General features: G+C 56.4%; 3 protein-coding genes across 3 annotated transcripts; all 3 read left to right on the forward strand.

Annotated features, from left to right (window-relative positions):
- The first annotated feature begins 103 nt into the window (after positions 1 to 103).
- Positions 104 to 16,931, forward strand: GBA2 (glucosylceramidase beta 2). Its single transcript, XM_055699090.1, has 17 exons — positions 104 to 303; positions 4,320 to 4,411; positions 4,629 to 4,744; positions 4,847 to 5,065; positions 6,348 to 6,587; positions 6,964 to 7,066; positions 9,257 to 9,410; positions 9,690 to 9,815; positions 9,918 to 10,102; positions 10,447 to 10,551; positions 11,190 to 11,297; positions 11,670 to 11,821; positions 11,972 to 12,078; positions 12,233 to 12,375; positions 12,689 to 12,804; positions 15,713 to 15,904; positions 15,990 to 16,931. The coding sequence occupies exons 1-17, from the start codon at positions 119 to 121 to the stop codon at positions 16,215 to 16,217; spliced, it is 2,571 nt and encodes an 856-aa protein (XP_055555065.1). The 5' UTR covers positions 104 to 118; the 3' UTR covers positions 16,218 to 16,931.
- Positions 16,932 to 19,931: 3,000 nt separating this feature from the next.
- On the forward strand, positions 19,932 to 21,319 carry LOC102059171 (avidin-like). Its single transcript, XM_055699805.1, has 4 exons — positions 19,932 to 20,088; positions 20,158 to 20,368; positions 20,755 to 20,875; positions 21,154 to 21,319. Exons 1-4 carry the CDS (start codon positions 20,017 to 20,019, stop codon positions 21,197 to 21,199), a joined length of 450 nt encoding a protein of 149 aa, XP_055555780.1. The 5' UTR covers positions 19,932 to 20,016; the 3' UTR covers positions 21,200 to 21,319.
- Positions 21,320 to 21,388: 69 nt separating this feature from the next.
- On the forward strand, positions 21,389 to 23,958 carry LOC102052423 (avidin-like). The gene is made up of 4 exons (XM_005436924.4): positions 21,389 to 21,661; positions 21,900 to 22,110; positions 22,571 to 22,691; positions 22,761 to 23,958. Exons 1-4 carry the CDS (start codon positions 21,416 to 21,418, stop codon positions 22,792 to 22,794), a joined length of 612 nt encoding a protein of 203 aa, XP_005436981.3. The 5' UTR covers positions 21,389 to 21,415; the 3' UTR covers positions 22,795 to 23,958.
- The last annotated feature ends 2,375 nt before the right edge of the window (positions 23,959 to 26,333 follow it).

Here is a 26,333-nt window from a genome sequence, read left to right on the forward strand (position 1 = left end):
GGGCCCGGGTGTTCGGACGCGCTCGGCGGCGCGCGTGGCGCCGAGCCCCGGGGGCGGGGCCGGGCGGGGCGGGACGGCGTGCACAGTGAAGAGGGCGCGCGCGGGGCGGGGGGTGGCGATGGCGGCGGCGGAGGCGGCGGGGCCGCTGATGCAGCGGTACGAGGGGGCGGCGCGGGGCCGCGGCGTGGCGGCGGCCGGCTGGCGCGTCTGCCTGGCGCACCGCTTCGAGGAGCCGCGGCAGCCCTACGGCGCCGCCGACGTGCCGCTCCGCGACGTCCTGCGGCACGTCGGCCTCGCCTTGCGGTACGCGGGGTGATGGGGGCGGGGGGGGAACGGCGGCCGGGAGCATCCCGGGAGGGGGGAGACGCGGGGGTTGTCCTGGGCGCGGAGGCGGGGGAGCACCGCGCCGCACGCCAGGCCGTCGGCGCTGCAGGCGGCTGGGCGCGGGGGAGCACCGACGGTGTCCCCTCCCCGTGCGCGGAGGGCAGAGTACGGCGGGTCACGGAAGGCCGCGGGCCGTAGGGCGCCGCTGCCCGCTCCGAGCCGCCGGCTGCTGGCGGCCTGTCTGGCGCCAGCACTGGGAGCGCAGGTGCGGACTGGGCGAAACTGGCTTAGGGGTAGTACCCGCCGCTGGGGTTCCCCAAAGCTGAGCCGGAGCCGGGAGGGCTTGGGCCGCCGCTGCTGGGGGGAGCGGGGGACCCCCGCCCGCCCCCGAGGCTGGCTGCCGGTGCCCGGTGCCGCCGCATCCTCCCCGGCTGGCGCCGGGCGCTCGGGCCCCGCGTAAGGCGGCGTCGGCAGGCGCGGGTGAAACCGGGAGTTAACCGGGAGCATTTCGCAGTGCCACAGCGGGTTTGGGAATGGGGACTTCTGACTTTGCCTTGGGGTGAGCTGCAAGTAGCAGGAGAAACGCGTGTGGGAAGCAACGCTGTTATTTCAGCCTTCAACACTGTGCCCGGGTGGTGTTTGCGTACCCGTCAGGCTGAACGCTTGAACCAGTGGCAGTGTGATTTGGGTCCCTCTGCTTGCTTTGTATCTCCTGCCTCCATTTTCTGAGCTTTTTTCCTGCTCTGTGTGCTTGGAGGTTGCTGCTTGCAGGGCTGGTTCCGGCAAAGCCTGATGAAGAGGGTAGATAGCTGACAGCTTCGGGGTGTGCGGCATGCTGGTCTGACCTGAGACATCCCGGTGTGAGCCTGGGCATCAGGGAGGGGAGCGTGTGGGTTCTGCACGCCCCAGATAAAAGCTGCTGGAAAAGCTGCCGTAGCAGGTTGGGGATAAGCTGAGTGTGTGGGAAAGGGTGAAATTCTGGTGGGGTGAGTGGGGAGGAGAGGTGATGGCCTCTGTGCCAGCCTGGGGAGTCTGGGGTCTCAAAATGGAAGTGGTTTGTGTCAGCCATAGAAAAAGGTTTTAAGGTTAAAATGCAGGTAGCTAAAAGCCAAACCACTGCCTCTTCCCCTGTACAAATTTAGGAGGTAATTTAGCTGTCATCTCAAAATACTCGTGCAGGGCAAAGCTTTCTTGCAGGAAGACTCCAGCCTAGAAAGCTGAGTGGAGTAAGTGCCAGGATGGTGAGAAGTACCTGCATGAGTCTGAATTAAAACCTGAGGGCAGTGGTGTTGGCTGATGAAGTGCAGCTAATGCAGGGATGTGAGGATGTGTGAAGGCTGTATGCTCCTGGCATTGGTGGGCACCCATACGTCTGCCCGGCAGAGGCAGCTAGCTGATGGAAATCTGGGTGCTGGTGCTGCAAGAGGAGCCTGTGGGCTCAGTCCTGCAGCATGGCATGTGGATCTGAACCTCTGCAGCTCTGTAGGTTGCCATGCCCTCTCCCAAGTGACCCATGATGAGCAGCACCCCACTCTTGGGAGCACCCATGCCAGGGATGCTCTCAGAACTAGGTATGGCTTAGTGCATCAAGAGCAAGTCACCTGCAGGTGCTTGTACCTCCTGAGGTGGCTGGGAGGACCTTGGGATTGCTGTATGTCCTCAGCTGAGGAAGCTTAGGACCTGCAGAGAGGAGCCACCATGTCCTGTGTTGACATGGTGGTGTGTTGAGTTAAACCTCTGGCGGATTGGTGTCCTCTCCTGCAGCCCTGCTGCAAGTGGTGTGGCTGGGCATTTTAATAGCCCTGGGGTTGGATTTCTGTTAATTGGGGCTCTTTGGGTAACTCCTTCATGGCAACACCCACAGCTGCACATCTGGAAAGAAAAGGTCATCCAGATGTTTGGGCTGCAGCAGATGCTGGGGCAGGAGGAGGTGCAGGCAGGTTTCCGCAGAGGTGGCTTGTGTGCCCTGGGAGAGGGTCATGGCATGGATCTGAATAGCAGGGTAATGTCTGGACAGGTTTTAATCCTACTGCCAGTTTGAAGGGAAAAATACGCCCTCAGGGCCTGGCAGGGCTTTTGGTGCTGCAGAATATGAAGACTTTCTCCTGATTTTTCTGCAGCCCTGGCAGAGCTGTTAGTAGCCAGCAATTAGGCATCGACGACCTTCTCTTGGCTTGAGTGATTTTTGGGAGAAGCTGGCAGGGGAGGGGTTTGCTCTTGAGATGGCAGAACAGCTCAGGCAGTGGCTGGCTGTAAATCCCAAACCTTTCCTGCTGTGTGCTCCTGGAAAAACTGCTTTTTGAAATCCCTCCATTACCTCCTTTCCAAGGAGCTGGGATGCCCCGCTGTGCTGTGCTGTGGCTGCTCCACCTGGGCACCTTATTTCCCATCAGCAGAAACCTGCTGGGGAAGCAGCTGGGTTGGTTCCCTGATGCTGGGTTAAAATAAAATAATTTCCTTGAGAGTGTGCACACTGCCAAAACCTCACCTCAGCAGCATAAAGCCAGGGCTGTCTCAGCTGGGAGAAGAGCAGTTGCAGCAGATGTAGCTCAGAGATAACACAGCAAGCTGTGATTTGGGAATTCAGGGTAGTTGTGCAGGACAGGCTGGTTCTTGTGGTGCCCCGGACGTCTGCAGGCAAAATGTCATTAAACAGTCAGATGTCAAGGTGCGTATGTAGGAGTGGAGAGTGAGCTGCTTTCAGGTCCTGTGAGACTGCAACCCAGAAAATATCGCCCTGAGAGGGATTTGAGAACCTTAGATGTTGGTGAATAAAAATGAATGTCCATTGACCATGCAGCCAAAAAGGCAAGTGTGCATTGTCCTTGTTGGGAAGGAGTGTGTAGGAGCAGGGGGTGTCGTGGAAGAGCCTCTCCCTCTTGCTTCTGGGCGTACATGTCCCAGGGGGTTCGTGTTTACCTGTGGTGGCCCATCTCCTGGACTCTCCATCCTCTGAGCCATTGGAGTGGGACAGGCTGTGTGCTCCCAGCAGGGTGGCTTTCTCCTCTTGGCAGTATGGCATTGGTGGCTGCAGGTGGCTGAGGGACATTGCACACCATGGGGGCTCCAGTGCCCCTGTCACCCACCTGGCACCTGGGGCTGTGGAGCCACCGTTTGGGTCTTGCCTGTTTGTTCGCTGGGGGAAGTTCAGCAGCTTCTTCTGGTTTGGTGACTGGTTTCCATAAGCTAATTGTCTCTGTATGGAAAATTTAACTTGGGGCTGTTCATTAGCAAAAACCAGTCCTTTACAAGCGCTGACTCTGAGCCCAGCCCTGCACCTCTTGCCTGGAGTGGTGCTGGCACACCCGGCTGCAGGTGTGCCCCTGTTTGGGCGTCTCTATTACTGGGCCTTTGGGTGAGAAATTATCTGATAGGCACTGCCTGGCTGTGCAGCTGGTGTGCAAAGGTGAGTCCTCAGGATCCTGCCAGCTGCAGACAGCAGGTGTCACCTCCTCCTCCAGGGCAAGGCTGCCCTGTGCCATCTGCCCCTGGGGATGTGGCACTGGGATGTAGCAAGCTTGTGTGTGCAAGTGGTGACACGGGGGTGGAAGAGCAAGGCTCGTGTCCCTGGAGCAGCATATGGCTTCTCTGGGCTTGTGCCTCCCCTCTGAGACCTTCCTTAGCAGGTCATGCCCTACCAGGCATGGAGGTAGTGGTGGCAGCGATGGTCCCTGTGTGCATTCCCACTTCACGGGTGACTGGGAAAGCCTCCTGCTCCTACATGAGCTGGGAGCCCTGCTCTCAGGCATCGGAGCACTGTGTTTTCACGCTGCACCCTTGCAGGCAGCCCTGAGCAGCCTGAGTTCTGCCTGCTTGTGTCCCCTGGCTGAGACGTGCTGCAGATAGATGGCAGGGGCTGCCACCCCACGCGCCCTGGGGCACAGGTTGCCATAGTACATCTCTACAAGAGGGGCAGCTGCAACGGGTGGTGGTTACGTCCTGCCCAGTGACAGTGACGCCTGCTCCTGTCTTTCATACCTCTCTTTCCTTTGCAGATACTTCAGGTGGTGGTACAAGAAGACACGCATAGAGAAGAAATCTGCCTTTATTGACCTCTTGTGTGCTGTTCCTCTGCAGCAGATCTATGGTCAGCCTCCAGTTTGGGCACTGGGGTGGTGCAATGCCCAGTGTGCTGTGTGGGTGGGGATTCACGTGGGGCCATCATGATGCTGGGGGGTGGCTAGGTCAAGGAGCTTCTGCTGTGCGGGCAGTGCAGAGGGGCCCCTGGAGCTGTGTGGAGGGTCACTGAGCCAGATCCTATGATGTGGGGGAACAGGGGTGCTAATTTCTGGTGTCTTTGCCAGGGTGCCCGCTGGGCGGGATCGGGGGAGGCACCATCACCCGTGGCTGGCGGGGCGACTTCTGCCGCTGGCAGCTGAACCCTGGCATTTATCACTATGAAACGGTCATCGCCAACCAGGTAAGTGCCATAGGGTCTGCAAGGGGTGCGAGCAGCCTGGGTGGTTGAGTCATCTGCTCTTGGGCTTATCTCATCCCCTCCATGTGCTTCTCTCTTACCTAGTTCACGGTGTGCTTGCGTTGCAAAGGGCAGACGGTTTACCAGCAGGTCTTGTCTGTGGAGAGACCCAGCACCCTGCAGGGCTGGAACTGGGGCTACTGTGGCCGCTATGCCTTCTACCATGCCCTCTACCCCCGTGCGTGGATGGTCTATGAGCTTCCGGGGCAGAATGTGGTGCTTACTTGCCGCCAGGTCTCTCCTGTCATCCCCCACGACTATAAGGTGAGAAGGTGATGGCTCCATGCTGGTTGCAGCCTGTCCCATGGGAGCACCGGGCTGTACTGTGCTCTGCCAGCACAGCTGACGTGGAGCAGGTTGGCAGGGATATGGCAGAGCTGCCTGCATGGGAAGGGGGGAAGGATTGGCACAGCAGAGACTGGAATGTACTGTGTGATGCTTGGTGTGCCCTGTTCTGGCAGCAGAGGCTTGGAGCTGGTGAGTTTTTGATCCCTGAGCATTTCCTGTGGCATCCAGGGAGGCTGCAGTAGAGGAGTTCCTTGTCCCTCTTGTCAGCATTGCCTGAAGACAACCAGGCTTGCCACCTTGTTCTTTTCCCAGCTTGGTCTCTTGTTGTAAGACCCTGTCCCTAGTGCCAGCTGCCAGGTGTGGAGCAGCAGGACCCTGGAAGGCTTTGCCCCTCCTGCAGCAGTTGGTGCTGGAAGGATTATCTCTTTGGTGGGTTATTTTGTGGGTGGTTTTTTTTTCCTTCTTGTGCTTCTCTCTGGCAGCTGCTCTTTTCCCCTCTGACCTTTGCTTTGACTCTTTGTACTGGTTGTTCCCTGCCTTTGGTTTTGTCCCATGGCCACCTGAGCTCCTGTCCACCCGGAACAGCAGGTCCAGAGCTGTCGCCTTGCTGCCCAGAGGATCCAGTGGTAGCATTTTGGGAAACGCTCAGCCTGTGCTTGTGGGTTGGTTTGTCAGCTGGGTGTTCCTGAGAGCGTTTTAGCTGGCTTTTGCCTGCCATCTCCAAAGGAAGAGCTGCTTACTAGCTGGGCTTTCCCAGCATTTCCCCCTGTCTCTGCTTAGTGATGCTCCCAGGCAAGAGGAACCTCCACAGCAATGCGGAAACTCGCAGCAGGGGATGCCTCACTGCTCCCACATGCTGCCTCTGCTCACTCCCAGCCCTGGGCAAGGGCGGCAGGCTGTGCTGCTGACATGCCTGACCTTCTGCTTACCCCAGTGAAGCATGTGAGCCTGTATCAGCCTGTTGAGTAGAGGGTGGTGAGACACCCGTCTGAGCCTTAAATGCTGCTTTTCCATCTGTGTCTTGTCCAGTGGGGGGTTTGCTAGCCCAGGGCTTGTGATCTAATTTTGTATTCCCTGCCCCCAAAATTCCTCTGCTCCCACTGCTACTCCCCAGCTTGGCAACGGGCTCTTAGATCAAGTTATTAGTGCACTTACTCCGTTGCATCCTGCCCAGTTGGTCCGCCAGTGGGAGCGGTGATGCTCCAATGGCTAACTGTGGAGCACCAGCCCTATATGCAGTGTTGTCTGTCTCTACCAGGACTCCAGCCTGCCGGTGGGAGTGTTCATCTGGGAGGTGGAGAATGGGAGGAATGAGGATGTGGAAGTCTCCATCATGTTCAGCCTGCAGAATGGCACGGGAACAAAGGAGGACAGGAGCGGAGGGCACTGGAACGAGCCTTTTGCCTTCGAGAAGGAGGGCGAGCGGGTTGCAGGAGTCCTGCTGCACCATTGCACACATGTGAACCCCTTCACCCTCGCCATTTCTGCCAGGGAGAAGGTAAAGGGCTGGCACTGGTGTGGCTCCAGCTGGGGGTGTTGTACAGCCCTGCTGAATGTAGAGGGGCTGCTTCCAGGCAGCTAGTAAAGGATGGGTGTGCAGTGGGTCGGGGTTGACACTGGTCCTCAGCACTTGTCTGACCGCTGGAGCAGGAGCGGTGACATGACTTTTCTGAGGACACCCTCTTTGGGGGTGTTTGTCAGGAGAGAAGTTGTGGGTGAAGCTTGCAGGACAGCAGTAAGTAGGTTTGGAGTTAGCATTGCTGGACAGCATGCAGGGAGTGAGTGTGGGGTCCCAGAGTTGTTGGGAGTGGGGGGAGCAGCTGCATCTGCCCCTCAAAAGTACCAGCCCCTGATGATGCTCTTCCCTTCCTTAGGCTGACACGGGAGTCACCCACCTCACAGCATTTAATCCTGTGGCATCGGGTAGAGAGGTGTGGCAGGACCTCCTGCAGGATGGCAGGCTGGATTCACCTGCCGGTGAGTCGCTCCATCCTCCATGGGATGGGTGGAGGGGGAGCAGGGGGAATGGGTGGCCACACTGATTGTGGAGCACCAGGCATGCAAGCAAGGATGGATTTCCTTTCTTCTGGCCACGTTGGTGCCATTGCAAAAAAACTACCAGTGATGCTGTGGCTTGTTCCCAGCTTTGGGCTGTATCCAGATTTCCTATTGCTTGTCACGCTGTCCTTGTTGTGGTTTTCCAAAAGCTGCTTGCACCACTTTGGGGCTGTTCTTGGCTATGTTAATGGTACATGCCAGTATCTTGTTAGTCTGTGTAGGGCTGCACTCTGAGTTTGAGATTTTTCCTGAGTAGCTAGGGTGATGCCCAGCCATCTTCCCTGAGTTCCCATTGCCAGATCTGCAAGCTGGGACCCATCATGTTTGTTCTAGTGGGCATTTAGCAGTCTTTGGAGTTTGGTGCTGCCATCACTTGCTGTCCTTTATTAATATGTCAGTTCCCTGAAAGTCTGTGGTAATACCTTAGCGCTTCTGCATCATCCTCAGTTGTCTGCTCACTCCCTTGGTAGAAGCCTCGTAGCAGTGTGGCCTCCCAGCCCTTGCTGCTGACCTGTTACTGCAATAAAAGGTGACATCTCTGCCAACTTTTGAACAAGAATGATGCTGACAAACTAGCGGTACTGGCACTGAGTCTTCAAGAATTCACAGCAAGGTCAGGGTTGGAGGGCACCTCTGGAGTTCATCCAGACCAACCCCCTGCTGAAATAGAGCAGACTGCTGAGTTGCATCCAGGCAGGTTTTGATTGTCTCCAGAGCAGGAGATGCCACAACCTCTCTGGGCAGCCTGTTCCAGGGCTCTGTCACCCTCAAGGTGAAGAAGTTCTTCCCCAGATTCAGATGGAGCTTCCTGTGCTGCAGTTTGTGCCCAGTGCCCCTTGTCCTGTCGCTGGGCACCACTGAGAAGAGCCTGGCCCCGTCCTCTGGACATTCACCCTTAAGATACTTGTAGACATTGGTAAGATCCCCTCTCAGCCTTCCCAGGCTAAAGAGGCCCAGCTCCCTCAGCCTTTCCTCACCAGGCAGATGCTCCAGTCCCCTAATGGTCTTTGCAGCCCCCACCGGACCCTCCCCAGCAGTTCCCAGTCCCCCCTGAACTGGGGAGCCCAGCACTGGGCACAGCACTGCAGGTGGGACCTCACCAGGGCAGAGCAGAGGGGGAGGATCCCCCCTCGACCTGCTGGCCCCGCTCCTCCTCATGCCCCCCAGGGTCCCACTGGCCTGCTTGGCCACCGGGGCACACAGCTGGCCCACGGGCAACTGGCTGCCCACCGGGGCACACAGCTGGCCCACGGGCAACTGGCTGCCCAGCAGCACTCCCAGGTCCTTCTCCGCAGAGCTGCCCCCCAGCAGGTCACCCCAGCCTGTGCTGGTGCCTGGGGCTGTCCCTCCCCAGGGGCAGGACCCTACACGTGCCCCTGTTGAACTTCATGAGGTTCCTCTGCCTGACTCTCCAGCCTGTCCAGGTCTTGCTGAATGGCAGTGCAGCCTCCTGGTGTGTCAGCGACATTTCTTGAAGCTTAAATTATGCAAAGTGTTTACAGAAATATTTCCGGAAAACTGAGTTTCCTGCCTAGATGTGCTCAGCTCTCCAGGCTATTGGGATGTGGTTTTCCTTCATACATGCAAGGCATTATCATAGTCAGGATCTGTACTTCTGTTGAAGTTGTTGCTTTAATGAGTTTACCTGATGCACATGTCAGAACCAGCATATAATTATCCAGCTGCCTCAGGGCTTTTCTTAAATCCGGGCACAGTTCAAGCACCCTGCAGAAAGCTGGAAACGATGACTGTCACTAGAAAGTCACAGTGTCTCTGCGTACATTGCAGATACAAAGTCATGGGATGTTCTGTCCCTCCCACACATGCCTGGTGGCTTTTCCTGCCAGATTTGTTCCTCTGCTTTGATGGCTTGCTTTTTTAACCCCTCCGCCCATTACAGGTATTTTTTCCTGCTTGCAAAAAGCGGTTAACTCACGTGTGGTAATGTCTTCCCTTCAAACCCTGGGGCTGTGCCCTCCAGGTTGCAAAGGGGCTGGTGCATGCCTTGTCTCACCCCCCTCAGGGTGTGTGAGAGCATCAGTTACCCTCCCACAGGGCTTCCTTGGTCACTTGTGATTTTTATTTCTTTTTTTTTTTCCCTCCTGGCAGGTAAAAGTAGCGTGACAGAGAAGGGGGAGGTGACAGCAGCAGCAGTGTGTGCCAGCTGCAGGGTGCCTGCCCAGGGGCACAGGACTCTGGAGCTGGCCCTGGCTTGGGACATGCCCTGTGTTCACTTTGGCTCCAGGGAGAAGCTGCATCTCAGGTGGGTGGGTTGTCTCCAGTGGGGCTTGGCTCGTGCCCAAAGCCCCCTTCTCCCTGCATCCAGGCTTGAGTACTGTCTGGGGAGCCTTGTGCTACCTGCTCCCTGCAGCCATAGCCCTGCTAGCTCAGAGGGGACCCTCTCCCCAGTGCCTGCTCCTCAGTGCCCCTCTACTAGCAGTCGTATTACTCCGGTGTTCAGTATAGTCCAGCCCCTCTCCCAAGACTGGGTGGGCTTCCCAGCCTGGGCTCACAGCATACTCACCAAACCCCCGCTTGGCAGGCGGTACACCCGTTTCTTTGGCAGCAGAGGTGATGCTGCTCCTGCCCTGTCGCATCATGCCCTGACACACTATGAGGAGTGGGAGAGGAAGATCGAGGCATGGCAGAAGCCCATCCTGGAGAACAGGTAGGGTAGATGAGAGCACCTTCCTGATGGCCTCGTTGGGCTGACCAGAGCAGGAGCATTACTGCCTCAGCCACTGTGGTTGAGTTTCCCTCTTGCCCACAGCCAGCTGCCTTCCTGGTACAAGTCAGCACTCTTCAATGAGCTGTACTTCATGACGGACGGGGGGACCATCTGGGTGGAGCTGCCCCCAGACTGCTGTGCCAAGGACCTGCAGGGGCCGGCGGGGGCTGGCCTCTCCCACCTGCTCCCTGTCCTGCGGGAGTATGGAAGGTTTGCTTATTTGGAAGGTAACTTGCAGGGACGTGATGGATGGTCCCAACTCACCCCCTCCCTGTTGTTGTCATGAGGTGTTTCTATCCTGCCTTTGGGGTGCTTTTCACACCCTGAGTAGGGAGCAGCACTGTTCCCAGCAAAACCCCTTGCAGGACCAAGCCCTGTAGGACATGGCATGAGGTCTTCTCCAGACCCCTGGGTGCTATATGTAGGGAGTAAAACCCGCTTTTAACGGGAGCCCCTGCCTGTGCTGTGAAAGAGCCCACCCTCCTGGGCCATGTGGGAGAGAGGACCTGCCCCTCCTTTCCCTTCCCTTTAGCAGGTCTCCCATCCCTCACTGTCTCCCTGGTCCTTCCAGGCCAGGAGTACCGGATGTACAACACCTATGATGTCCACTTCTACGCCTCCTTTGCTCTTGTCATGCTGTGGCCCAAGCTGCAGATCAGCCTGCAGTATGACATTGGTGAGTGACCCACGAGATTCTGCCTTGATGCCTGCTGATGTCTTCAGCTAGGAAAGAGACGGGATTTGGGAACAGCGTCTGCCACAGAAATCTGTGCTGTAGAGCCAGCATCCCCCTCTAGCCCCTCTGCTGGGCCCAGGATTTCCAAATGCCCAATCTTGCTGCCAGTCACCATCTCTCTACCCAGTACTGGGGTGCCTTCTTGCCACACTGGGGGTGCTGGCTCTGCCTGCCTTGAGCAAGTCCCTGGTCTTACCAGTTCTCTCTGCCCCTTGCACAGGAGAAGCATGGAGCTGTTTGCAGACCCTAATGCTTTGGGGTGGGCTTGGAGGCTCCTCGGTGGTGGCCCTTTGCTGGGCTGCTGGAGGGCTAAGCCCACGAGGGTTCCAGCCTGGCCCTGGGTGTTGCCACTACCTTGAACAAGGGGGTGGTGACAGCTGCGTGTCCCCTGCTGAGGGGAGGCTGGGAGCAGCCTCCTGTCCTCTCAGCCCTTTGCAGAGGACTATGGTCTTGCAGCCAGAGTCCCGAAGGGCAGCCAGGTGTGCTGGTGCTGGTGGCCCTGCCTGTGGTTGTTCTTGGAGCTTGCTACTGCAGTGCCTGCGGCCTTTCTAATGTCTCTTGCTCTGTGTTCTCTCCAGCTGTCACAGTGGTGAATGAGGACATCCAGCCCCGGCAGTACTTGATGTGTGGTCAGACAGCCCAGGTGAAGCTGAAAAATGTGGTGCCGCATGACATTGGGGACCCAGGTGAGGGGTCTGGCTGGGTCTTCTCAGGGGCAGAGGAGGTGCAGGGCTGCTCATGCAACTTTCTGAGGGTAGTTACTTCCCAGGCTGTGGGAAAGAGGTATGGAGCATGGAATGCACTGTTTTCTTAGCTGGGAATAGCAGTCTTCGATGGTTTGGGGTGGTAATGAAGACCATGCTGCATGGAAGCTGTACAGTGGAGATGGAGGGAAGCTCAGCAGTGCTGGGAAGGCTGCTCTGGATAGACGTGGCACAGGGTGCAATGTATTACTTTAGTGCTGTTTTGATCACAGCACCCTTGGGACCTTGCTTCTGGGTAGGAGAGGGGACATTTTTTGCTTGCTGCCCTGCTGTATCCATGCTGTTCTTGCTTAGGTGATGAGCCGTGGCAGCGTGTCAATGCCTATCTGATGCATGACACTGCCAACTGGAAGGACCTCAACCTGAAGTTTGTGCTGCAGGTGTACCGTGACTACTACCTGACACATGACTCCTTGTACTTGCAGGACATGTGGCCAGTCTGCCAGGTAGGTACTAGGAGGGGATCAGACCATGGGGCATCCCTCTTCCCCACTTCCTTTGAGAGCTGTGCAACATCCCAAGAGGATGGATGCTCCTGAGCAGTGTGAGGGACTGCCAGGATGCAGGGGCTGTGTGACCATGTCCTGCCTCTCCAGGCTGTGATGGAGTCAGAGCTGAAGTTTGACACAGATAATGATGGGCTCATCGAAAACGGTGGCTTTGCTGACCAGACATATGACGCTTGGGTGGTAAATGGAGCCAGGTGAGCAAGGGAGGCAGGTGGGGGTTGAAGATGGGGGACATGGGGTGGGGAGGAGGCTCAGAGCTGGAACTCTGATCCCTGTCTGTTGTGGGAGCTCTGTGCAACCTGTGAGGTGTCCTGCATTGCTGATGCTTCTCTCCTTTGGTTCCTGCAGCGCCTACTGCGGTGGGCTGTGGCTGGCAGCTGTCTGCATGATGTGCAAGATGGCAAAGGTGCTTGGGGATGCTGAGATCCAGCAGAAATACACAGACATCCTGTCCAAGGGCAAGGAAGCATTTGAGAGGATGCTCTGGAATGGTGAGTGCTCCCTAGTGGGGAACCACACTCAGCTAGCTGTGTGTCCCTTGGGAAGGGGATGGCTCCTCCTAGGGCCACCCAAGCTTTGTAGGAGATGGGGGAAGGAGGGGAGATGCTATAACTGCAAGTGGAGGGGAAAGAGCAGGTACCAGGGAGGGAACAGAAAGGGTGTAATGATCTGGGAAAGGAAGGAGAATGAAGTCTTCTGAAAAGAGCTGATGTGCCTCTGCCTCGTGGGAAGGACTGTAGGAACAGCACACATGAGCCAGGGTCCTAAACTATCAATTTTAAACTTGTTTCCTGCCTTTTGCAGGGAAATACTACAACTATGACAGCAGTGGGAGTGACACTTCCAGCAGCATCATGTCAGACCAGTGTGCTGGGCAGTGGTTTCTTGGTGCTTGTGGCCTGGACCAAGGGGAGTTTGAGGTAAGAGAAGGGGTATCCTGATGCGGGTGGGGGTGAGACAGGACCTGCAGCAGGAGGACAGCAGAAGCAGGGCTGGTACATGGTGTAGGTTATACACTGGGGGCTGGTGTGGGGAGCTCCAGCCTGCTCCCCCACAGTGGTGCATGCTTGGATGGAGGCTGTTTGGCTGCATATCAGTGCAACCTGCCTTAAACCAAAATTTCATGGAGAAGCCATGCAGCAGGGGTGTGTAATTGCAGTCAACTCTGGCACGCTTGGAGGAAGATCCCACTGGAAACAAACTGGGGTTTGTTCTCTGCAAGATGCTACTTGTTTAAAAATGGGAGAAGAAGGTGTATAAAACTTTCCACGTGTTATTTGCTGCCCAGTTTAAAGTCCTAAATGAATACCTGAAGGAACTGAGGCTCATTTGGGGCCCTAAAGTCTCTTGCTCCTCATATGCAAGAGAAGAATTGGCTGAAGACTCCTCTTGTCTGATGGGATGTTAGGAGCAGCTGCTGGTGGTGCAATACCTGGAACAGGGCTGGGAAGCAAAGAGCCGTGTGGACAGTTGTGAGACCAAAGATCTCTGTGATGGTGATGAACAGGCAAACGCTTTGGCTGACTGAAGGAAGGAATGAATTTTGTCTGTGTGAGGGTGATGGACCATTTTACTGTCTGTTGGTATCAGAGGGGAGTTTCAAGTGACCTGAAGGGAGCAGTTTGTGCTGTATGCTGTGGGATTTAATGAGAAACGGGTGCCCGGTCATGCCCTCCTGTATTTATCCCAGTGTGGGTTGCTAGAGCTTGGGGTTTGGGGCTCAGGGACCGGGACTTGGGCAGGATCTGGCCCAGACCTCATGCTGTAACACCCTGATATCCCTTCTGGCGGAGGGGGGGGAAACGGTCTGGTGAGCTTTGAGCTCCCCCTGAAAGTGGGACTGGTGAACTTCTTTCTTCTGTTACTATGACCATCAAGGTTTTTTTGGTGGTGTGTGTCCATACCCGCTGCCCCTATGCCCCCCACCCCCGTGTATTTTGGTCCCTTGCCTGGCTGGCAGCCCTCCTGTTTGTAACCTCATTAATGCACTCTTGCTGCATGCACAGGTCAGTAATGAAATACAAAGTAGGAGAAGCCTGTGACTCCAGTCCTGAAGAAACTGCCCTGAAACCTGCCAGAGATGACTGCTTCACACTACCCCTCTGCTGACTCCTGCTTCCTAACAGCCCGTGGGCTTATCTCCAGAGCCACACCAGGAAACATGAGTGTGTCAGATGCTTGGCTTCAGTGTAGATTAAAGGAATCTGCCTTTCCTTTGAGTCTGTCGGAGCTGTCTGGTTGGACTGCCCAGGTTCCCTTGACAAGCTCCTGCCTGGTGTCATCACACCTTCTGCTTCCCCTGGCTCTGATGGCACCAGACTGGCAAGAAAGGTCTGGCGTGTCCCTGGTCTGTGCTGATGAGCTGGGAGCCATCTGGCTCTTCTCTTTCTTGCAAGTAGGTGTCGTCGTTGCTCCATGGCATTGCTCCTGATCGTGGTCACTCTGCAAAGTTCTTGTTATGACTTACTTGCTGTTAGGTGGTGGGCTGGAGAGGAGCCAGCCCTCCACTTGCAACATCACTGAGTCCTGAGCTTTGCTTTTCTTTCCAAGGCAGTAACTTCTGCTGCACTGACACTTCCTAGTTCTATTGCCAATAATGAAAGTGACACAAAAGCTTTATTTACTTTCACCTGTGCCCAGAGGCTTTTCATCTTAATGCAGTCCTCACTGCATTGCTGCTCCACTGCTTTTTGTTTGGCTGGCAGGTGTTTTCGTGCTCAGGTGGGGTTGGTTCATTTTGGTTATGTTTTGTTTGTGAGTTTTGGGTGGGTTTTTTTTTCTTTTTCAGCAAGAGCTTATTCAGCATGATACTTCAGTCTGTTCTTGTAACTGTTTTGAGTTCTTTGTCTTGAGTTTGTTTTGGTCTTACGCTCTTGTTTTTGAGCTCTTAGCTGTGGTTTGTTGAACAATCTCTTCCCTTATTGGAAGGGGAAGGTGTCTAATTCCTCCCTGTAATCTCCTGAAATGTTTATGCATTGGGCACTATTGGTTTTGCGTAAGTTTTTAGCTTTCATTTGGGGTAAAAGTTTCAAATCTCGCCTACCAGACACAGATAACCATCAAGCACCCTGCACACATCTCAGTTTGACCTCTTCATCCCTGCGCTGCCCCTTGTCTCACCTCAAGCTCCCCTTGGTCCGGCCACAAACTCTTGGATTACTGCCAGATTACAAAATTGGAAGGATTAAAGTCCTTTTGAAATCACTTAAAACTAAGCCCTGTTTCTGTTTTTCCCCTGAGCTGAATTCCCCACCTCCCTGCCCCCTACCAAGATTCCCAGAAGCTACCCAAACAAACCAACCAGTATCCACAACATTCATTTTGCAACTGCAATATGCATTCTGATGTCATCAGACTGGCTTTGCCATAATCTTTCCCTTTGGCAGGAAGATACCTCCAGTGTCACTGATCCCAGAGCATCTTTTGGCCATCTCTGGCCAGTGTCCCATCTCTTGAAGGCATTGCAGTGCCCCTTGTAGCTGGTGCAGATGGGCTGAGGGAAAAGTATAGTGGTCTTGGCATGAGAAAGTCTGGGCCTCAAAACGAGCTATTGGCCTCACCAGGAGGAAGGTGAAATGCAGTTCATCATGTCTTCTGTTGAGCAACTGCCTTTTTTTTTTTTTTTTTTTTTTTTTTTTTTTCTTCAGTCTTTGTGGGAAAGAAGTGCTTTTACTTCCTCCTGTTTTTTTCCAAGGTGGCTATTTACCCATCAAGCAGCATTGACCTCTTTCTCATGGAAAGCTTAACTCTGCTTGCTGGGCACCCAGCCTGAGGGGTCTGCATGAGCACTGAGCCCAAAACCTCCTTCCTCTTACTCTCTCCATGCAGGTCTTCCCCAGGAGTCATGTCATCAGTGCACTGAAGACCATCTTTGAGAAGAATGTCATGAGCTTTGCTGGTGGTACCATGGGAGCAGTGAATGGCATGAGACCTGACGGGGTGCCTGACACCTCTAGCGTGCAGTCTGACGAGGTGTGGATTGGTGTGGTCTACGCCTTGGCTGCCACCATGATCCAGGAGGTGAGTGGTGATGCTGTGCCCCTTGGCACATGCCATCTCCTTGTGCTCCGTGGACATGTTGAAGGTCATCTTCCATCTGCTGCAGGGGCTGGTGGAGGAAGGCTTTCGTACAGCAGAGGGCTGTTACCGGACAGTTTGGGAGCGGCTGGGGATGGCTTTCCAGACACCAGAGGCCTATCGGGAGAAGAAAGTCTACCGCTCGCTGGCTTACATGCGACCGCTTAGCATCTGGAGCATGCAGCTGGCCCTGGAGCGCAGAGCTGGCTGGGCACCAGCACCTGTGCAGCGCCCCCAGGTCCCCATCCACCCTTGAGCCTGGTGCCACTGAGCAGGGCAGCAGGTGCACCAGGGGGCTGGGGGGGCCTCAGCTTCTGGACAGGAACACCTCTCTCCCCCTCTTTGATAATACTCGCATTGCTGTTTTCCTTCCCTACCTCCACTACATGCCCTTCACCTCAGGGGGCTTCCAGCCACTGATACTGAGCACGAGGCAGGACCAGTGGTGCAGGTGATGTCTCCTCGGAGAGGAGAGGGGTGGGATAAGGAGGTGCTGCTGGAGCCTGTGCCTCCCCCTCCCCATTGCTCAGGACTCCAACCACCTGCAGGCCCCCCAGCCATCCTCAACCAGAGCTGGTCCCTTACCCACAAGCACAGGAGACCTCTCCTGCAGTCAGTGGGCTGGATAAAGTGGGAGCTGGCCTGTAGGGCAAAAAAACGTGTGGATGTATGTGTGTTTGAGGATACTGGACTGGTGCACGCAGGCACGTGGATGCTGTAGTAGTCCCTCCATTTTTGCAACACTGCAAATACAGACTGGCTCTGCCCCAAGGCAGCAGCCCCAGCAGAGCCTGTGGCAGATACAATCGTCCAGGGAGCCCTGGCTCCCCAGCCAGTGACAATCGGAGCGCAAGCAGCAGGTCCTGGTCTGGTACCGTGGCACCCCTCCCTGCTGGTGCCAGGGGTGGGCAGTGGAGTGTGTTTCAGAAGACAAATCATTTGAAGTTCTAAATAAATTTGTGCAGCTGTCTGTCCTTCTTGTGTGTTTTCTCCGCCATGGGGACAAGCTGGAGCAGGGAGCCCTTGTTACTTCCCATATTCCTCCTGAGCTGGGCATGCAGGGAAGGTTAAGCCCTAATTACAGGCTTGTTCTCATGGGGGTCTTGCTAACTGGAGCAAGATGTTGCTTCACCTACCCTAGATATGATGGCAGATGAGACATAGCCCTTGCTGTCCCCTGCTGCCAGTGAGGCAGGGGAAGGCAAGGAGCCTAGCATTCCTCCTGAAAGGGCCTCTGTGGCTGGCTCTCGGCCAGATAGTGTCCCCGACTGCCTGGGGCTGCATGCCTCGCTTCCTTTTCCACCTTTCTCTGCCAGCACAGCAGTCAAAGGCTGCACCTGCCTAGTTTGAGGGTGGGAGCGGGCCATGCCCCCAGAATTGTCTCTACCTGATTTAGAGCTTTTTGCTCTAAAACCCTACCCTAATCCCGAAGTGCTGTCAGGGCTGGGTGGGAAGTAGCCTGTTTTCCCTGCTGTGACCATGTTCCACTCCCCCTGCCCTAGCCCTTGGCTGTCGTGGGAGCTGGCAAAGGCAGGGCATGGCTGTGGTGGCCTGGTGCTGCCAGGAGTTGATTAATGGCCTTTTCTTTGCTCCCTGGGAGAGCATTCCTGCATCCGCCTGGCAGAAGAATCATGTTACCTGGGAAGGGCAGGTTGTCCCGGATGCAGCCCCCCTGGACCAGCCGGTGGTGTCCTCCCATGGCAGAGCCCACAGCCATGGAAGGGGGACCAAGATGCTCTCCCTTAAGATCACGGTGGGGAGGCTGGAGGGGGATGGGGCTGCCAGGGCACCAGTGCGGCTCACCTGGGCTGCCTGCCTCCATTTGTCTTGTGTTCTCAGCCACCAGGGATGGTGACTTCTGAATCCAGCTGGCAAGGGACAAAAGCAGGTGGTGAAGCCAGCACAGCTTCTGAACAGGATATAGGTTTTATTGCTGTGACTCCTCCGCATCACTTCTTAACCCCAGGCAACAGGCTGCCTGCAGACTTTCAAAGGTTGGGGTGCTCTGTCTGTATCAAGGGGATATTCCTGCTCTTTTCTTTTGACTGTATCACCTCACTAACTCCTGTATCTAATAGGCTCTGCTTTCAGAACTTCTGTGTGGGAGTATGGCTGCAGGCTGGGAAGACAGGCCATGGTTAGAGATATGCTTTTCTCTAACATTTGCCTGTACTACTGTTTTTCTAGGGCTGACTCAATCCCAGTGTAAGCAGCAAGTTTTATTATTCAGTAACCCTTTCTTCTTATTCATTAACAGACATACGTGAATTTCAACCGTAGCCCTGCTGACTTTGAACTTCTTCAGCACTTTCTGCTTTGGACTTCTTCCCTGCCTGCCCATTTGCCCTTGCCCACTCCCTGCTGCGCTAGGGCTCAAGAACAGCATTGCAAGATTTAGCCATGGTAATGATTGCCAGCCCTGAGCCACTTCACTCATTGCCCTTTGGAGGATGCAAACCCCACAGAGATACCTCAGCTCCAGACAGCACCAATATTTTTTTGTGATGCTAAAATAAGCCTATGGCTGTAAATATGTTGTGGGCTGCGATCAGCAGCAGTGCCAGCATGGAGACCTTGTGTTGCCCATCCCTATGGCCACGGAGTCCGTGCAGGAGCTCGGCAGACCAAGGGGATGGCAAGGGGATGGTGGCAAGGCAGTGATAGAAAAGGGGTGATGGACAGAGGGTGATGGCAAGGGGGGTGGTGGCTGCCCCTCCTGCCCCCTGCAACCTTCCCAGAAGAACTGTGCTCATTATCACAAACTTCAGCCATGCTCCAGGCAGCACCTGCTTGCTGAAAAAACAGCCAAAAAACCCAGCAGCTCTGTGGGACAACCTACCTTGTCATGCAGTTAATTTATAAAACAGAGGGAAGCAAATACTGGGGCAGAAATTTCCCACAGGCAGCCAGCTCTCTGGCCAGGGAGCTCATGTGGGCAGGGGCGCAAGAGGGCCGTGGGGCTCCTGCAGAGAGGGGAGGGTGGTGTTGAGATGCTGGCAGCAGAAACGCAATGCTCCCCAGCCTGGGTAGTGATGAATTTTACCATGGGAGAGAAAAAGGAGCTCAAATGTGAGATCAAAGGGAAAGCAAAATTTGGGAAGTATTTCTGAGGTGGTACAGAGAGTTGTCTCCTTTTCAAGAAAAGGCGCTTTTGTTGGTGAATAGGCCTCCATCAGCTCTTGCTGTCGTGACTGGGGGAATTAAGACGCACATATTTTAGGTAACTGCCTTGAAAATCATTGAGGAATGGGTGAGAAAGTCCAGTGTGAAATGAGCCACTTCAGCTTCCCCAGCCAGCAACTATAACGTAAGGAGAATTATATAAATATGTACTTAAGAGTTATTTAAGAATCCCTGTGTAAATACAGTTTTTGTCAGCACCAAAATGTAACATCCAAGGTATTTGGAGAATGTTTGGTTTTTCATAAAACAATTTCCTTCCAACAAAAGCCAGTTTGTAAAAACATCAGCAAACCTTCACGCCAGCCCTGTTCACAAGAAGATCAGGTGCTTTGTAGCCTGATCTGTAGCTGCTTCAGAACTGTGGAGGGGGACAAAGCAAAGCTTCGAAGGGAGCCCAGTGGTGGTGGGGTTTGCATGAAGATGCTTCGTGAGGAGAAGCAGGGTGAGGCCATGTCCTGTAGCCGATCCTGGAGTGCATTGGAATTCAGGGTCTTTGGCAACCCTATACACCCTGGGCACAACCATGGATGGCAAATGGGTAACAGAAGGGAAAACAGCTTCTGAGAGGGGTTTTCCCCAGCTGGGCATCTGTCCTGGAAGTCATTGACTTGCAGGAGACAGGGGCTCCCTGTGAGGTGCTATGGAAGTGTGAGCAGGGACTATTTCAGCAGACGCTTCTAGGAATATCTGCCTGCAACCAACCTCTCGTATTGCTGGGAACTGCCAATTCAGAAACACCCAGATTGCACAACACCCTGGCCACGGCTGCCACCCACAGACCTGACTAATAAAAAGGCAAGGGAGCAGGCACATCAGCAGAGACCTGAAAGGACCACATCCCTGGGTACGCCAGCTGTCTGTCTGCTGCAGGGATGCTGCAAGCAACAGCCTTCCTCTTGCTCTTCAGCCTGGCACTGGTGGCTCCCAGTCTGTCTGCAAAAAAGGTAAGTGCAGGGCTGGGATTCACAGGGCAGGGGTGCTGTGGCACCGATACTGAGTCCCCTCTGCTCCAGTGTGTGCTGACTGGACACTGGATCAATGACCTGGGCTCCAACATGACCATCCTGGCCGTGAATGGAAGAGGTGACTTCAGTGGCTCCTACCACACAGCTGTGACAGCCACCACAAATGAGATCCAGGTGTCACCGCTGCAGGGGTCCCAGCACCGCTCAAACCAGAAGAGCCAGCCCACCTTCGGCTTCACCGTCAACTGGAGCTTTTCAGGTTCTCCTTTCTCAGCTTCCCTGTGGTGTCCCCAGATTTCCCCTGCCCTCCCCTGCAGTGTCCTTGATGATCCCCTGCCTTCCCCTGTGGTGTCACTGATGCTCCCCCATCTTTGACCCTGGAGGTCTTTGGCTGGTGTCCCCTCCCAGTCCCAGGGCACACAGGATGCACCAGGAGCTGGAGCCTGCTGCTGTCTGCCCATCTCCATGCGAGACCCCAAGCTCTCTAATCCCTCCTGCCTGCTTTCCCCATCACCACTGTCCCCAGAGGACAAGCACAGCCCAGGTCTACTGTCCCCTGTGCTGGGACAGGCTGCAGGGCCACAGCTTAGTGCTGACCTGCCACCCTGGCCATGCTCCCCTCCACCTCCTGCCTGCTCCCCACAGACTCTGTCACTGTCTTCACGGGCCAGTGCTTTGTGGACAAGGAGGGAAAGGAGACTCTGAAGACCATGTGGCTCCTGCGGTCACGTGTGGACAACATCAATGATGACTGGAAAGCCACCAGGTGGGCCCACTTGCCCCTTGCCCTGCCCAGGTCCCCTGCACTTCCCTGGGGAGGCCAGGGCTCTCCCAGCCCGTGGTGCTCCGTGCTTGGCAGAGCTGCTGCCAGTGTGGGACTGAGGAGGGGGTGCATGGCCTCCCTGGGGGTCCCACCAAGGTGCAAATGTTGGGGGGTGGGGAGAGGGACGGGGCTGGATGGGTATTTGGCACTGGGAAGGTGCGTTTGTCTCGTGCAGGGCTGCATTTCCCACCCTTACATCTCCTCCTTCCCTGTCCCTGCAGGGTCGGCATCAATGTCTTCACCCGCCTGCAGTCCCAGAAGGAGTGAGGGTGGCAGTGTGAGGGGTCCCGGGCCAGTGGCAGCGCCGAGGGATGCTCCCACCCACCCCCACACTCCCACCCACACACTCCCACTTCTCTCAATAAAGCTTTGCTGCAAACGTCCAAACATGTCTCTTGTCGTGTTGTGTCCCCCCCCGGCCCCAGCTGCGCTCCCTCAGGCCCCCCACCTTGCCCAGGAAAACAGGACCCTGCTCAGTCTGGCATGGTGGCCGGTGGCCCGTCTCCCACTGGGGTGACCCTTGGCAAGAGGCCCAGCATGGGCGGCCGCTGCCTGGCTGCAGCCCCCTCTGCTACAAAAGAGGCCGAGCAGGTGCAGGGCAGCAGTGCAGCCGGAGCCGGGGCACCGGGCACAGCCACCGCCGCCCTCGCTGCCACCATGGGGAGCCCCAGCTGCTGCCTCCTGCTCACCCTGGTCCTGCTTAGCTCCTGCGCCGCTGCCACCAGAAAGGTAAGGGCAGCCAGGGGGTGGGTGCAAAACTCCCAGCTTTGCACTGCCCTGCTTTGCCCTACCACAGGAGGGAGAGGTGCTGGCGAAGCCGATGCCCATGCCACTCGTCCCAGCTGCCATACAGAGGGGCCATGCCAGCCTCAGACATACAGGGCATGCATCTCACTGTGTAGGCAAGCTGGAGGGGGGCTGTGGCTTGGCGCTGCCCAAGACACCGACACAAGCCCCCTGTCCCCAGTGCAACCTGCAGGGCCTGTGGAGGAATGAGCTGGGCTCCAACATGACCCTCTCAGCCCTGGATGCGGTCGGGACCTTCTCGGGCTCCTACCACACTGCTGTGGCAGCTACCGACAAGCAGATCCTGGTGTCACCCCTGCAAGGCTCCCAGCAGCACACGAGTGCCAAGGGGCATCCCACCTTCGGCTTTACCGTGCAGTGGCAGTTCGCAGGTACAGCAATACCCGGGGCAGGCAGCCGTCCCCAGCCCATGCTGGGAGTGGGGTGCCCGTGGCCCATCCCCCATACCCTCTGGGGCACCCAGAGAAGCCCTGGCTGCGGCCACAGACCAGCTGCACGCACTCGCCCCTGCCGTGGGATGTGGTGGGGCAGGACCGGCTGGGTGTCTGTCCCTCTGGGACAGGTCGGGGTGCGTCTGTCTGTCTGCCCAAGGGACATGGCAGGGGCGATGCCCATCTGTCTGTCCAGGTGATGTGGAAGCAACCTATCTGGGCAGTGTGGCAGGGAGGGCTGTCGGGCGGGCTGTCTGTCTGTCTCTCTGTCTCTCTGTCTGTCCAGGGCATGTGGTGGAGGGTGGCTGTTTGCCTGTCTGCCTGGATCAGGTGGCCCAGGCCCAGATTCCCCTGCCTGGAGGCGCAGGCTCTGAGCCCCCTTCACTCTGAACCCTACCAGACTCCACCACCGTCTTTGTCGGTCAGTGCTTTGTGGACCGCCGTGGGAAGGAGACACTGGAGACCACATGGCTCCTGCAGGAAGAGGTCCCATCCCGCAAGGATGCCTGGAAAGCCACCAGGTGAGCCCTGCCCCTGCCACAGCACCCTGCAGCCCTCCCTCCCCTCCCGCTGACATGGATTCCTCGCAGGGTCGGCACCTCCATCTTCACCCGCATCAAGTGATGGGAACAGAGACCCGAGCTGCCTGCACCCTGATGTCCCATCTGCATCTCCGAGGCTCTCTCCTGCCCATGTCCCAGGCTGGGCTCCCACCTGTTCCTAGCAGCGTGACTGGGAAACACAGTCTCGCCTTGCCCTGCTTCCTCCCAGTGCCTCCCAGCAGACTGCTGGCAGAGCCCCCCTTCCTAAAGCTTGCTGCCCCTCCACATGGATCTGAATAAACCTTCCTCTGCCTGGCAGAGAGCTGTGCCCCATGTGTCCCTGGGGTGGAAGAAGCCCCTCTGTGGCTTTGGTCAGAGCAAGGTGGGTATGTGTTGTGGCTGGGGGAGGGCAAGGTGGTGTTTTGGGGGTCTGAGAAGGATGGGGGACAAGAGAAGGAGAGCAGCTGGGTAATGCTGTTTTCTGACCATGGCTTCAGGCCTTGCCAGGTACCTTCTTGCCTAGGCACCTGTTTGGGGCATCCACAGGGGCTCTGTGGTGGGTGACCCCAGGCAGCATCTCTGGTGTGGAGCAGCAGGATGCCCCATGGTCAGGGGTCAGAGTGAATGAAGGCTGCGTGCAGGCAAGCCAGCACGCTCACCTTGCCTCATCCTGCATCTCTGCACCCCAGTCCACCCTGTCTTCCCATTAAACTCAATTTCCAGCCACTGCTTTGTGGGGGGTGCTCAGTCCTAGGGAGAGGACTGGGTGCCATCCCCCCCAGAGGGGACCACGGTCACGAGCTGGGAGCCTGGGGTGTTGGGGTGGTCCAAAGTCTAGGTTGGATACTGGAGGGACCAGGGGAGGCACCTGGGGCTCTAGGGGCAGCTACTGGGCAGACTGAGTAGCTAAGGCCAGATACTGTATCTGTATATATGTATATATATGTAGATTTGCACTGTATATATGCACATGTGCATGTATTTCCCACTAACTGTCTGTCACCCAACTAGCCAGAGGGTGGAACAGGGTAAGTTTCCTATCCAGTGCTCAAATTCACAGAACAACATTGCCTGTACACTAAACTTTATTTTACCAACTCAGCAGCAAAAGAAAACGTGCACATCAAACAAGGGCACAATGTCATTTGCACATCTAACCCCCTAACTCACTAATTCGCCACTTCAGCAATTCATGAAGTTTCTAACTCACAAGTTCCCTAATCTTAATGCACAGTTACCAACTCAGGTTCCCCTGAGCACCCCTGGGGAGAAGCCACATGAGCAGGGAGAGGTGTGAAGGGCTCAAGGGAGGGGGCTGCCTGGGGGCTGCAGGGTTGCTGGGGGAAGGCACTGTCAGATAGAGCAGGGACTTTGGGACAGCAAGCACACAGTGCTCTGGGAAAGTGTCAGAGCGTGTACACCATCCTCTTCCTCTCACAGTGTGTCTGCCCTTCCCCATTCTTCCTCAGCCTCTGCTCCCCTCTGCTGGGCTCTGGGGCTACTCTCAGCCCATGCCTCCCTGGCTCCCAGAGGCTGCACAGACCAGAGCCTGCCCAGGCTACGCCCTTACTGGCCAAGCCCAACTGGTTGATGTACCTGGCAGTCCAGCTTTTGATCAAAAGCCACCCCTGCATCCTCATCCTCACCCCTGCATTCTTGGCTTTATGCCTGCATCCTCACATTCAGCCCTGCATCATCATCCTTACCCCTACACCGTCATCTTTACTGCTGCACCCTCATCCTCATCCCTGCCTTCCACACCCAGCCTCTCAGTTCAGCCCTGTTGCACACTGGCATTGTTGGCAGTGCCCAGACCACGCTGGGCTCATTCTCATGCTCACTCTCCCAAAATGCCAGCTGTGGCTGTCACCAGCACTGTGAGTGGGTCCCCAAATGCTTCTCCAAATGGTCTACGAGGTTAAAGCCTCAGAACCTCAGTGGGAGTGGGAGAATGAGGCTGGGAGCCCTGGCAGGCAGAGCCCACGGCGGGTGGGGGGGACGACTCGAGGCCACCAAGAACCACATAGGAATGGGGATAAGGCTTCATTTCTGTCCTTTCATCACCCACCCCCCCAGCTGCAAATTCCCGGTCTCTTGCAGTTTTCTAAGACAGTGGCTCTTGCAGTTCATTCTGCGCCTCCAGGCAGGGGAACCTGGGCCACCTGATCCAGGCAGACAGACAAACAGCCACCCTCCACCACATGCCCTGGACAGACAGAGAGACAGAGAGACAGACAGACAGCCCGCCCGACAGCCCTCCCTGCCACACTGCCCAGATAGGTTGCTTCCACGTCACCTGGACAGACAGATGGGCATCGCCCCTGCCATGTCCCTTGGGCAGACAGACAGACGCACCCCGACCTGTCCCAGAGGGACAGACACCCAGCCGGTCCTGCCCCACCACATCCCACGGCAGGGGCGAGTGCGTGCAGCTGGTCTGTGGCCGCAGCCAGGGCTTCTCTGGGTGCCCCAGAGGGTATGGGGGATGGGCCACGGGCACCCCACTCCCAGCATGGGCTGGGGACGGCTGCCTGCCCCGGGTATTGCTGTACCTGCGAACTGCCACTGCACAGTAAAGCCGAAGGTGGGATGCCCCTTGGCACTCGTGTGCTGCTGGGAGCCTTGCAGGGGTGACACCAGGATCTGCTTGTCGGTAGCTGCCACAGCAGTGTGGTAGGAGCCCGAGAAGGTCCCGACCGCATCCAGGGCCGAGAGTAAGGCTTAATTTCTGTCCTTTCACCAGCCCCTCAGCTGTGAATTCTGTCTCTTGCTGTTTGCCTTAAGCAAGCAGCTCTTGTAGTTTACTAAGAGAGCAGCCAGGGGACAGATGACATAAGCAGCCTGCTAGCTGAGCAGTGAAACAGAAACCAAAACAACAGGGTTTCCAGGAAGCCAGCAGTGACAGTGTCACTGCCACCACCACCTTGCCTAAACCATGATTCTCAGCTGCCCCAAACTTCCTCCACCCCACCCCCATTTCCCATGTCCTGTCTTTGGTGCTTCAGCAGCTGTCCTGCTGCCCTGCTGCAAGTGCCCATCCCGGCCCGATCCTGCCCCGATGTTCACTGGCTTTTTGATCTCATCTGGTACATCTGACCACGGCTGCCCACCTCCCACCTGCAGGGCCCTGGGGTTTTCCGGTGGCTGTTGGGGCAGGTTCACTTCCTTCATCTGCCAGACCCCTAAAGCCACTGCAGATCACCACCCACCCCTGCACCTATACCTGTGCCCTGCCCTCATGACTCCTCATCCTTCTGGCCATACCCTGCAATGACCGGGATGTGGTTTGTGGTGCAGGGGTTCCTGTAGGGCAGGAGTAAAGCCCAGGCACAGCCCTCAGCCAACAGACCTGGGGCAGGGACCCTCAGGATGAGCCATGTCAGTGGTCAGGTTTCAGGTTTGCCTGAAACCCCTCCTACATCCTTGTCCCTGTCTCCATCCCCGTTCCAGTTCCCATCCCCATGCCCATGCCTGTCCACATCTCCAAGTTCCCATTCCCCTACCCTATCTGCAACCTCACCCCCATGTCTACCTCCCTGCCCATCGTCCCCCCCTTCCCCATCTCCATCCCCCTCCCTGTCCTCCTTCCATCTCCATCCCCCTCCCCGTCCTCCTCCCTTC

The sequence above is a fragment of the Falco cherrug genome, chromosome Z, assembly GCF_023634085.1.
Source record: "Falco cherrug isolate bFalChe1 chromosome Z, bFalChe1.pri, whole genome shotgun sequence".
NCBI classification, from domain to species: Eukaryota; Metazoa; Chordata; class Aves; order Falconiformes; family Falconidae; genus Falco; species Falco cherrug.

Bases quoted from the DNA above. Each gene is read 5' to 3' on its own strand.
- LOC102059171 (XM_055699805.1), top strand. From the start codon at position 20,017: ATGCTGCAAGCAACAGCCTTCCTCTTGCTCTTCAGCCTGGCACTGGTG. The intron at 20,089-20,157 runs GTAAGTGCAGGG...CCTCTGCTCCAG, and splicing joins CCAGTCTGTCTGCAAAAAAG to TGTGTGCTGACTGGACACTG. The intron at 20,876-21,153 runs GTGGGCCCACTT...CTGTCCCTGCAG, and splicing joins GATGACTGGAAAGCCACCAG to GGTCGGCATCAATGTCTTCA.
- LOC102052423 (XM_005436924.4), top strand. From the start codon at position 21,416: ATGGTGGCCGGTGGCCCGTCTCCCACTGGGGTGACCCTTGGCAAGAGG. The intron at 21,662-21,899 runs GTAAGGGCAGCC...CCCTGTCCCCAG, and splicing joins GCGCCGCTGCCACCAGAAAG to TGCAACCTGCAGGGCCTGTG. The intron at 22,692-22,760 runs GTGAGCCCTGCC...GATTCCTCGCAG, and splicing joins GATGCCTGGAAAGCCACCAG to GGTCGGCACCTCCATCTTCA.
- GBA2 (XM_055699090.1), top strand. From the start codon at position 119: ATGGCGGCGGCGGAGGCGGCGGGGCCGCTGATGCAGCGGTACGAGGGG. The intron at 9,411-9,689 runs GTGGGTGGGTTG...CCCGCTTGGCAG, and splicing joins AGGGAGAAGCTGCATCTCAG to GCGGTACACCCGTTTCTTTG. The intron at 12,079-12,232 runs GTGAGCAAGGGA...TGGTTCCTGCAG, and splicing joins TGGGTGGTAAATGGAGCCAG to CGCCTACTGCGGTGGGCTGT.